Source organism: Petromyzon marinus, chromosome 24 (assembly GCF_048934315.1).
Source record: "Petromyzon marinus isolate PM22_M1 ecotype Great Lakes invasive population chromosome 24, UKy_Petmar_22M1.pri1.0, whole genome shotgun sequence".
Classification (NCBI taxonomy): domain Eukaryota; kingdom Metazoa; phylum Chordata; class Hyperoartia; order Petromyzontiformes; family Petromyzontidae; genus Petromyzon; species Petromyzon marinus.
The window spans coordinates 16,835,179-16,847,366 of record NC_133690.1 but is presented as its reverse complement, the minus strand read 5'-3'; the positions used below and the strand labels follow the sequence as shown (position 1 = coordinate 16,847,366).

Genomic DNA, 12,188 nt, shown 5'->3' with positions numbered 1-12,188 from the left:
GGCTTTCACGACCAATATTATTCACAATAAATGTTTTTGTGTTAGATCGCATAAGCATAAATGTGTCATAACGCTCCACCACACGACACAACCAGTAAGGTTTGTCACGTAACTAATTGGCGCATTGTTTACGTGACAAACCTTACTGGCTGTGTCGGGTGGTGGAGGGTTACGACATATTTATACTTACACAATCTAAACCAAAAACCTTTATTCTGAATGATTATGATTTAGTTTTGCTTTTAATAATTCATTCATGAGTGTGCTAAAAATCAGTTTGTGTGCAGGGGTTAGGTGGATGTTACACCGCAGAATCACGAGGGGTGGCGGAAACCTGAGGAAGCCTTTATGCAGCAGTGGATGATGATGATGATGATTAAAAGGTTAAACAACACCCTGATTCTGACACCTGGCATGCCCACCACCTGTGACAGTCCCTGTGTCCCCCCCCCCTCACCTCGCCGAAGGCTCCGCGCCCTATGACCTTGAGGGACTCGAAGTCTTCGAGGCCGAGCCTCGTCCGCTTGAGCCGCAGGAACTCCGTCTCCTTGCGCGCGTGGTGCTTGCGTTTTGTGTCCTTCTGCATCCCGGCACAACGATACGGAGGGCGGATTGAGAACCGACACTCATACAATGTGTGTGTACGTTGAACTTCTTTCTGAGCGTACGTAGCCAACCGTGCTAATACAAGCTGAAGAAACAACTTCCTCCTGGCCACAATACCAAAGGCTCACCGAGTTAAGGCACATTACTGCATGCAACTTTTACGTTATGCATGGGACATCAATTGTGCACGCCTGCCTTTTCTATTTCTTAGCCGAACAAAATTTAAACATCCCAACCGTCGCCTTAGCCCAGGGAAACTGCAAGGCCACCAACGTAAAAAGGATAATAAATCAAATACATTGTATAATAAATCAAATACATTGTATAATAGATAAAATACATTGTATAATAGATAAAATACATTGTATAATAGATCAAATACATTGTATAATAAATAAAATACATTGCAATGTGGTGTTAGAAACCGTCTCAATGTGGCTGCATCTTGAAACATTTTTGGGGGAGAGTCTAAAGGGTACCAAGGGCTACCAGGCATGGAAGGAAGCACGCTCCGATTGCGGCATGCATGACCTCGGAGGTCTGATGTCGAGAGTGAGGCAATCATCTGCAGAATCTGGCAGAAGGAAGTGGCGGCGAGGTGCAGTGGGATGAACACAGCACCTGCCACGACGACCTCTTGACCTTCACGTCGATGACCGATTCTATATAAAACACGGCGCAGGCCGCCGCCGCCGCGTCACGCCTCTCGCCACCGCTCGCTGTTTTTGACAACACGGCTCGTAACTTAGGAACGTGCCTAGTGGGACTCCCCTCCCTTCCTGATCGTGCGCACAGTGGGAGGGTGGGGGGGCAGGCGGCGATGCACGCCGCGATCATCCTGTGCACCTCGATAACAGCTGGGTCAGCTCTGGGCGCCGGGTGTCAATGAGGCCTTAGGCAACGTCAGGCAAGCGGAAACAAGCGTGTACGTAACAGCCATGCGGCGAGAATGCCGCTTGTGGGATAAAGAAAGCAGCTGCTTCGGCTGAGGATGCGACAGGGTGAAGGTGCGCAATTTGTGTTCGGTACATCGTAATAAGTGCGCACTTTGCTCCAAATTATCCGGGATGCACCTGATGTTATGAAGGTCTTGAGGCTGGATAGTGCACGAATGCACAACAGGTTGTGCTATAGTGAGTAGCAGAGGGCAGTGTGCCAAAATCCATTGTTGCACTATTTATATGCTTTCACATCCATTCTCCCCGCCTTCAAACCCACAATAAGCGTCAAATATAGTCAAACGACCCCCACGACCCGCCCGGAGTGGGGCGCCCTCACACACAGCAGTGAAATGATTACGTACGGTGCGAAAGAAGTTCAACATACATACTTTACCTGTGTGTAAAGTGTACGTAAAGTGCAGGCTTCAGGCAATAATGTGCACTATAAACGACAGATGCTTTTGTGTGGCAGCCAGGAAGAAGGGTTTCCATTACGTGGGTGCCCTTGACTCGAGGGGGACCAAACCGATTGGCAAAATAATAAAAATAATAAGCACTCACCTCGTCATCTGTCAAGCCCTCTTCGTCCATAACCCGCTCGAGGTTTTTCTGCCTAAATTCATTAACATACAAAACGAAACAAGTTACAATGCAGAAATGGCACAAGCAGCAGCGAGCACGCACGGTGACGACTGTAGATTTATACGTGTGGCTAAATTTAGAATGCTTTTTTTTCTTTGACTTTATTTTTTCCACACAGATGTTCCCAGCTTCCTTTCCCAAATGCAACTAACTTTGGGCACGAAGGTTTATTTATTTCTGTTAAATAAAAATGCGCTGCAATATTTAGTGATAAAAAACATTCACTGCACGACAGATTTATACGGCATCTTGGCAGATAATTAACCGGGGTGGAGTGACGGCGCAATGGTTATCGCACCGCGATATAAACCCAGTGACCTAAGTGCGATTCCCGGCCACGACTAATATCTATGCCAAGTGACACCCGAATCAGATCTGGGCACCATCACCCTTCAGCGATCCATACTGACCAGCGTGGTAAAGTATGGTCAAACACCCATAACCAATGCGATATGGGGAGGCCTTAATCCAGCAGTGGATTGACAAAGGGCTGTAAAAAAGAATGCTATTCACTATTTGATGTTGAAAAATCATCTTGAGATCTGTGTGTATAGTCTACATTCATTTATTTATCACCAGGTGAAAGCACAGAGACCACACATTTATTTTAAAGGGAGACCCTGGGTCATGAAACCGAACACACGTGCATAATAAAAATCAGTGCAGCAACGCGAAACACAATAAAACGTCACATATCGAGGCAGAAAAACTCATAAATGAGATGCGATGTCAGTTCAAATTATAACTCTCTGTGGATTGCAATGGGCCATATAACGGCAATAATTAACATATTAAAACAACAGTTTTTTCATGTGGCCGTTTTATTTCCCCCGAGCCAACTTCCTCCAGTGTACAGTTCCCTGGGTTTGCCTTGCGAAAGAGTCAAAAGGTGTTCACCTTGTTCTGGTGTAAAGGTCACGGCTTAATTAAATAATTGGCTTGCTAAAAGGGAGGCGTGCCAGGGAATGGAGGGGTGCCTCTGTGGTTTGCCACTTCACCATGAACCCATTAACCTCAGTTTGAATCCTGACCATGGACAACATCGGTGGTGCACAATATCTGAAGCATTTGTGGGACCTCCCACCCCACCTCTACCAACCCGCGGTGACCAGCGAGGTAAAGCATGCTCAAATAACACCAATTGCCGATAAAGCGTGGGGGAGGCTTGCGTGTAGCGGCGGATGGTTGATGCATAGTGCTGGAAGTGAGCAGCTATGAGTGACAGCCATTGTATGTGTGTGTGTGCATGTTTGGTAGGTCTGGTATAATGTGTGCAGATGATACCTCCTGCGTAATAAGTGTGCAGACGATTTACAAAATGCGGAGACAAAAAAAATACCGAGGTGTCTAAAAGTGCACGCAGAAATATGGAGGTGCATACTCGAAATAACACTTAAGAGACAGGAGGAAGAAGAAGCAGAAGACATGGATTAGAGAACACACATACACGTTGTTAGTGAACATAGTTAAGTTATCGAAATCACACAAAACAGCCTGCCTCAGCAGCTTCCCCCCTCCTTTTTTCCTCCTGATGACGATTGCTTGTGTTGCGATTGAAACGTCGTAGTTTTTTGTCAATTGTTTTTGTTCTACGTGACTTTACCGAAAGACCCAAAGAAAAATCACACTGACTGTGAATAAAAGTTAATGGGCCTGGGCACAGGACACGTCGCTGTAAGGAATGACGGTGGAGGCTGATGACCACGAGGATTGGAACGCGTGCAAGAGATTATCCACCATGAAGATAGAGTGATGAACGCGGCTCGCATCGATGTTTTATCCTGTTTAACCAAGGGATGAAATAAACCCAATGGGTCACATTCAACAACATTACCTCTTTTGCAAGGGGTGACCTAGCACCTGGTGTGCAAGTGCTAAATGAATTGTTACATCCCAGGACTCCGAGAGATGGCAACGACTTGAGAGGGCCTTTCTCTCGCAGTGAATAGATCGTGGAATGATGGTGACTGTACACCGTGCAAGTGTGCAACTGTACAACACATTGCCATACCGTCTGAATTCATTGTAGGTATTAAAATAATGTATAAATAAGCACACGAGTCTGCTTAACCTCCCACCAAAAAAGTTTAAGAAAATAATGTTTATGTACGTTGGCAAAAATGGCCCTTCTTACGCTGTTTTCCAGAAGCATTTGTTTGTGTTGAAGGAGGGGCCACACCCTCCTGACGAGACTTAGAAAGTCGAACCCGACTAAGAGTATGCCTTACTGTATAAGGCAGGGTTTCCCCAAACTCCACTCAACCATGGCGAACCTTTTCCACACGTTTCCCAGTGTTCTCCATTCAAACGCAACATTTGCGATGGCAGTTTATACTGCAGCCATGGCAAAGAATAGCAAACTTTTCCTAATTAAAGTAGAAACATCAACCGCTTTCCACGAGTAGGTATTGACTATATATGGCTATCAACAAACTCTGCAAAGTAAAAAAATGTCAACACAACTTAAATGCTGTTCATGCGTCAATCGAATATGGATCATTCATCAGCTTTTATTTCAAACCCAGTTTTCCCTGGGCCAGCGCAGAATCCATGCCCCGCTCTGAGTGCGCTAAGTCCAAGCTTTAAGCGTGGTCACAAAACGTGTTTTTTCTATTCCTTTTGGGAACACTTTTCGCACAATGTGGAACATGTCCGTTATCACACAGAACGCGCTCATTATAACACAGAACGTGCGCTGTTATGATGCAGAACGCGACTGTTATAATACATTTCGAGTTAAAGCTTTCGTGACTGCAAGGATTCATCTTCTTTGGTTCTTTCGGTAAAGTCACGTAGAATGAGAATAAAATAATAAATTGATAAAAGGGACGAGACTGTCTGGTAGGACAGCGCTTCACCTGATGAAGGCCGCTTGTGTTGTGGCCGAAACGTCGTGAGAATATTATTGTTATTTTATTTTATCAATTTATTATTTTATTCTCATTCTACATGACTTTACCGAAAGAACCAAAGAAGATGTTATAATACAGTTTCTGAGTGGTCGATGACAAACTACTTTCTTGCGCAGCCGAGTGGTACAATACATTACTCATAATGATTCACAGTAACACGGCGGCATAGCCTCAATTACTTGTCCCGCCAACTCACTGTGTGTCCATCGTATCTCGCCAAACTTTATCGCCGCATTATTTTGGGGGAAAAAGTTTTCGCTCAACGTGTTTTTCGCTAAACGTGGCACTTTTAAGGAATGCATCTATCACGCTAAATGAGGACTCACTGCACTTTGAACATGGGTTACAACAACCCGAAACCGACCACCAGTTGGGAAGCAGTTACTGTCGGGCACACAGACGTTTCCCGCGGACTCACCGCGTCTCTCGCTCCTCGTGCTGGGCCTGCAGGTTGCAGTAGTAGTTCTCCAGCGTCACCTTGGTGCGCGTCACCTTGTCCTGCGTATGCACGCTCATCGGGATGCTCGCGCCCGTCATCGCCATAGCAACCCGCCGCCTGAGTTCCGGCACACGGGCACGCGCACAGACGGGAACAGCGGCGAAATAACGTGAGAAAACAACAAAAAAACCTGCCAAACGGGGCTTGGTTGGATAACGGCGAACAGCCACGCACACACGGGTTGTCGAAGAGCTGTGGGAGCTGTGTGGTCGGCAGCAGCGGTCACCGGAGGAAAAAATATGGAAGCGCCTCTGGACACATCGAATAGCCTGTGAAACTGAACGAGCGCGCGGCTGGAGGGAATTGTGCTTCGAAAACCTGGTCAGTGAGTGGCAAGTGCGATGCTGTGGTATGCAAGTGACTCACCCTTACATTCAAAAATTCTGCACAGCAGACTACTGTCTCGCGAAACAAACGGCCCTTCTGCAGTACCATACGTACACACAAAATATTAAACAAGTATTATTTCAAGGTCAGCCAGTTGTTTGTTTAACAAACTATACCACCCACCATAATATATTATGAATTAATTACGTCCTGATTTAAAGCTTTCGTGACTGCAGGGATTCATATTCTTGGTTCTTTCGGTAAAGTCACGAAGAAGGGTTGTTTCCCTTCTACGTGACTTTACCGAAAGAACCAAGAATATGAATATTGTTTCCCTTCTACGTGACTTTACCGAAAGAACCAAGAATATAATTACGTCCCGTCTCTTTGAGATATAAGTATGGGTATTGATGTGGAATATGGCTTATGATCAAGACGGGTGGTGGTAGAATGGTAGCTAAACTAAAAAACAGACTCAAAAGGACGACTACCGCTTAGATAGAGCAAAGTGATAACAATCTTGATTTGAAGCTTTCGCGACTGCAGGAATTACTCTGGTTCTTTCGGTAAAGTCACGTAGAAAATACATTAAATTAAATAATAGAATACAACGTTTCGATTGCAACACAAGCAGTCGTCATCAGGAAGAACTAAATTTGAGAGAGAGACAAAACACAGACACGGAGACACACAGACAGACACACAAGCAGACAGACACGCTATGTTGTGTGTCTGTGTGTCTCCGTGTCTGTGTGTATGTCTCTCGCTCAAATTTAGTTCATCCTGATGACGACTGCTTGTGCTGCAATCGAAACGTCGTACTCTGTTATTTAAGTTTTCTTTCTACGTGACTTTACCTGAAAGAACCAAAGAGCAAAGAGGTAATGTCTGTATATACATGTGTTTGTATATAAGTATGTAGGTATATAAATATATAGGAACTTATAGGTTCATACATGTGCATAGAGCGATGAGACAATTTTATCTGCAGGAGTAAAACAATAGTGGTGTCGCAGGACCGATAAAGAATGCGAGAGCTTTTGGGGCCTTTATCCAGCAGTGGATAGACATGGACTGATGAAGATGATGACCATGATGATGCAATTGCCCTTTTTATTCCTCTATTTATTAACAATGCGTACACTCCCGCTCACACTGTCTCTTTCCCACACTGCTACGGGAACCTTGACTGCGGTCAGACTTGCGTTGTTGCCACATCCGTGCGCGCTCCGCTCAGACGAACCCGCAGCAGCCCACGCCAACAGCAGAACCAAGCAAACCGGAGCAAGGACGCGGGCGTGAACAAGGCAACGACATTTCCGCTACCACTACCGCTCAGCCCCAATGATTGATCGCAGGGCGGGCGCGGGGGGGGCTGCCTCTCGGCCCGCAAGGTCACGGTTTCCGTGTCGGTGACCCACCCCTGCTCCTTGTCCCAACCCCATGTGGATGAATAAAATTGCGGCACCACCGCTCACAAGAAAACCGGGGGGGGGGGGGGGGGGACCGTGCTCACCCACGCATTGTTACCTGCCATGATCTATCAACTGCTGGATGGAGGCCTTCTCAAGCCACTGCCATCTCTCACGGTCTTGTGACTAATAATCCATCTAGTTCCTGCACATGTGATGATCTCATCGCTCCACTCAGGATGTAATGACTAGCTCTCCTATCCCCCCTGGCCTCGCAATTTGATGAACTGTCATGATTTTGGATCATAATTCTGTTCAAGAAAAGGTTACTATTTTTATATTGACCTTTATCTGCTGCCTCGATTGCACTGTTCTGCCTTATATCTTGCATGTACCTTTCACCTGAAGACGGCCGCTTGCATTGTGGCCGAAACGTCGTGAGAATTTGATTGTGTTATTTTATTATTTTATTCTCATTCTACGTGACCTTACCGAAAGAACCAAACAAGATGAATCCTTGCAGTCACGAAAGCTTTAAATCGAAACTTGCATATACTGTTTATCTTGTTAGTAATTTTTGTCTTCTGTCTGTCTCTTCATTCCTATTATCTCAATTGTATTGTCTTGTTTCCATGATCGGTCTTGTTTGCACTGTCTCATTCTTCTTCACTTGTCCCGTCTACCTTATTTGTTTGAATTTGTTTCGTTTGCACAATCTCTTTCGTACTATACGTCTCATTTAAACTGTATGTCCTTTGTACCGTTCATCTAAATTGTTCAGTCTGTCTCTCTCTACCGTCTCATTTGCTCTGTACGTCTTGTCCTGACTTGTTTGTCCAACCAGTCTCATTTGTATTGTCTGCCTGGTGCATTCACTCCATTAGCCGAAACGTAACAAACTCTGATCATTTCAATACCATTGCTAACGATTGACTCGCAATACGCACATCATTGTGAATGTACCCTGCGAGCAATAATCGATTTTGGGCAATGAATCAGTGTATCATCACAGGCCAAGCATGTACACAGTGCCCCTTATGACGGCTGGGGCCATGAGAACACCGTCTGCGTGAGATAGAAATCTTGTCACGGCCGAAAAAAGCGGTCTCGCACAAACTCACGGGAGGGCAGAAGGCAGGCGGGGGCGCGACGACTCCGTAAACGACTCCGAACGCCCACAAATATGCGCTTGGAATTCTCAGCTTCAATTAGCGGGCGGGAGGTCTGTGGGGCCTATGGCGGTCCAGAAACTGGCTATGGAGCGCATGAAATGGACACCAACTCGCAGATTATCTATTTTTGTTACAAGTATCTCCCGTAAATGGTTTAAATTTCAGCAAGCGGTAAAGAAACACCAATGTGAATACTTGAGATAAATTACAAATCTCTGAGGTCTGCGGAAATAAAGGTGAAAATTTAAGTATAATCTCCACAATTGGTGAGGGTTGTGTGGTTAGAGCTGGTCTACTCTTGTTATGCCTAGCTCCACAAAGAACATATTTGCCATACATACATAATCACTGCACTTGATCAGTGGCTTGCTTCCACGCTTTATGTCAAGTCTAGGCATATATGCTCTTTCAATAAAGCACAATATTACACAACCAAGGTGGAGCTGTGGTGCTGTGGTTAACGCACTGCGCGAACCACAACTAACATCAGTGGCGAGTGATGCCTGAACCAGTTCTGGGCAAAATCCCATCTTTCACCAAACCATGCTGATCATGGGTTGGTGAAAGATTGTCAAACAACTCCAATGACCAACACAGATCTGTATCCAGCAGTAGATCGACAAAGGTGTGTACATTATTTACACTTATGATACACTACACAGTCTCGTACACTACTACATACCAAAGTGATAACTACTACTGTATGCAGAGTTTTACTGACTATACAAAGCTAGTTATTAGGCATAATGGCTCCGTTCATTACCCCCACAAGTGCAGGGGTTCTGCATAATTGTACAATATTCTCTTGCGAAGGTGAGAAATTTAATGTGACCGAGGTGTTTATGTCCGAGAAATGTTTTGCAGAGCTGTGCTACACTTAATGCCTCGTCAACACCAGCAACACCAGCACTGCCCTTTGGCGTCTTACTTCACAGCTACCAGTGCGCTTCTTACATAAGAGCGAACAGAAAAGATAAATTGCGACACGACAACAGAAACAACACGTCCCAAAAACAACAGCAGGAATTCACGCCACTGCTGCAGCCGCTACCACCTTGTAAACACCCCACGTGTTCTACTTCGAGCGACATTGACCAGCGATATTGACCAGCGATAATGCCGCGAGGACAAACAAGCCTCTATATTTTTTCTTGTGGAGAGGTTTTGAACGAGATGAAGCAGTCATTGGAGCTGTGTTCAGTTTAAGGACAAAGGACGCATGTGCACACCACCCAAGTGTGACAGACGTCATTTTGACCGTCAAAAAAAAGTATTTCGACCTGAGTAGGACATGAGGGCAGAAGCGAATTTAATTGATAACGAAAATGAAACAAAAGTTGAAATGTATGCAAAGAAGTGTGGAGAGGAGCATTCTTTGAATGCAAGAGTGGCAGGTAGATTAGAAAACGCATGCCATTAAGACATCATAATAGTTTGTTTTTTAAAGAAAATTAAGTGGGCAAGGGCAGGAAACGTCACGAGAAAGATGGCCGACGGTGGAGTCCAACAACAGAGTTGCAGCCAAGGGAAGGAAGTCGAACTAAGGAGATGGAGCAATGACATCATCATTAAGTGTGCAGGTGATTGGTGGATCGTTGCATCACAGGACCATGAGAGATGGCAACAGCCTAAGGAGCATTAATCTCACAGTTAATTGATCATGCCTGATGATGATGATGATGTCACAGTACAAAATCCATGGTCTATAAAATAAGTACTGTAAAAGTAGTTTCCCACTCAAATGAGTATGGGGTGATGGTCAGTTCATGTTAACAGCCCTGAGCCACCGGTGGGAATTCATCATTCCTATGATGGGGGTGAGTCAATCCATCGGATGATCACAGTTGACTTCCCCACAAAGCAGTTCTAACTTTATTACCCTCGAAGGGATGAAGGGCCAAACAACGCCGAAGCGGAATCTATGGTCTACATTGCAAAATACTCAAAAGAGGAACTGGCCAAAGCATCTCAAAGTAGGACCCTTCTCAAAGTAAAAGTCTTTCAACTGAGTGGCGGCCCTCCAAGTCAAACAGCTATAATTGTATTTACTGTACGCAAAGTGCGTGTAAAGCTGGACATGATTGATATTTAAGCCATATGCCATAGTTTGGGCTATGACCAAATTACCTGGCATATGTAAAATCTCAACAGATTTCTGAAGCTAAACAGAATTACGCTGGAGAGCGCTTGCATGAATGAGCAACCCCCACGCATAACAGGTTGTTGTTATAGGCTGTGGAGATACATGTATGTTCCCACATTCATGCTCCTCGTCTTCACTGATCCATTTCGGACGGCATAGTGAAGAAGGTACTCAAATAACCCCCACGGCGTGAAATGTGCAGGAAAATCCTCATCCAGCAGTGGATTGACAAAGGAGCAGTACATCGTGAATACAAAGTATTCATGAAGATGGATATCATGATTACTATTTTAAGCCACGTGCCAGAGCTAGAATGGCACACAACATCCTTCTGCCTGTGACCAGACTCCCAACACTGGTGATCTGACACACACCTAAGGGACGACAACAGGGTTTGCTGTTTCCCAAATAAGGGGGTCTCCCGTTCTAACAGCGCAACTCGCTCACCCACAAGCCGGCCGGCCGGCACGCACGCCCGCCCGCCTTCTGAGGAAGGAAAAGGAGGATCACTGCTGGCACCGCCAAGCTCACTTGGGGTCTTTCAACGCCGGGCCGCACCCCTCGCAGCTGCAGGCCGTTACGTGAGCCGACCGCACGGCCGCCGGTGTTAAAGGCGATCTTTGTTTTCTGCCTTGCCCGCCCGCTCGCCTCCCTTACGCGGCAGCTCTCACTCGGACAGCTTCAGCCCATGGAACCCATTAGCGGGGCTCGCCTACAATAACCACCATCGGGCACAGCCCCTGCCGACTGGGTGCATGGCATGGTGGAAAGGATTTTTGTTTCTCTAACCAGTGCACACCGCCACACCCCACCAATTTCCCTCGTACCACGTAAACTGCAAAACAGCACGGCGCAAACGAAAGGGGTGGATGGGATGTATGTATGCCCGCTATTTCACAACCGCTCTCTCTATTTTTTGCCTCCAACGCGCCACAGCAATATCCGCGAGCGGTATTCGGTGACAACGCAAACAAGTTAATAAATATAATCAAGGATGGACCGAGAGAAATGAACCTACAAAACAAGGTTGAAGGCGGGGTTCTGCAAACGTGGTCCGGGAGCGGACCATGGGCGCGATCCGTCTCATTTGCCTTGGCATAAACAGCACTGCCATGCATAGGAATTCCAAGAAAACAGTCAACAAGATATGTCTGCGTGCAAAGCACTAGAAAACTTGTGGACTGCCACAAAGGGAACTGAACACACCAAACACGGTGCACCTTCAATGCCACTGGTCAAACAGTGAATGAACACAAAGCGGGCACTTTACCTTGCGAAAGAAGATTTCTGGCCACACCGGCTAACTGTGCAAACAAACATGGAGGCGTTTGGTGCACGTTAACGCGATAAGTAAACTAAGTCAAGCTGTCATCTGAAACCCAACAGGGTTGATTACACTGTGTAACAAAAAATACATATATTGTTCCTGGGTAGCAAGTGTTATTTCCTAATTGCTTATGCCTCAAAAGTACAGAAAATGGCTATTATTCCCCGAAAACTTTGCTTTTGTGACCAGGGCAGTGATATTTTGACA

The 12,188-nt window shown here is 45.8% G+C and overlaps 1 protein-coding gene across 2 annotated transcripts in view; it reads right to left on the bottom strand.

The window, feature by feature from the left end:
- Window positions 1-12,188, bottom strand: part of LOC116945630 (serine/threonine-protein kinase 38-like) — a 36,323-nt gene that overhangs the window by 19,698 nt on the left and 4,437 nt on the right. For both annotated transcript variants that reach the window (XM_032960132.2, XM_032960131.2), the window contains exons 2-4: window positions 5,520-5,657; window positions 2,109-2,160; window positions 458-580 (exon numbers count right to left, since the gene is read on the bottom strand). In XM_032960132.2, the coding sequence (XP_032816023.1) occupies window positions 458-580; window positions 2,109-2,160; window positions 5,520-5,644 (300 nt within the window). In that variant the 5' untranslated portion in view covers window positions 5,645-5,657. The remainder of the gene's footprint in view (window positions 1-457; window positions 581-2,108; window positions 2,161-5,519; window positions 5,658-12,188) is intronic.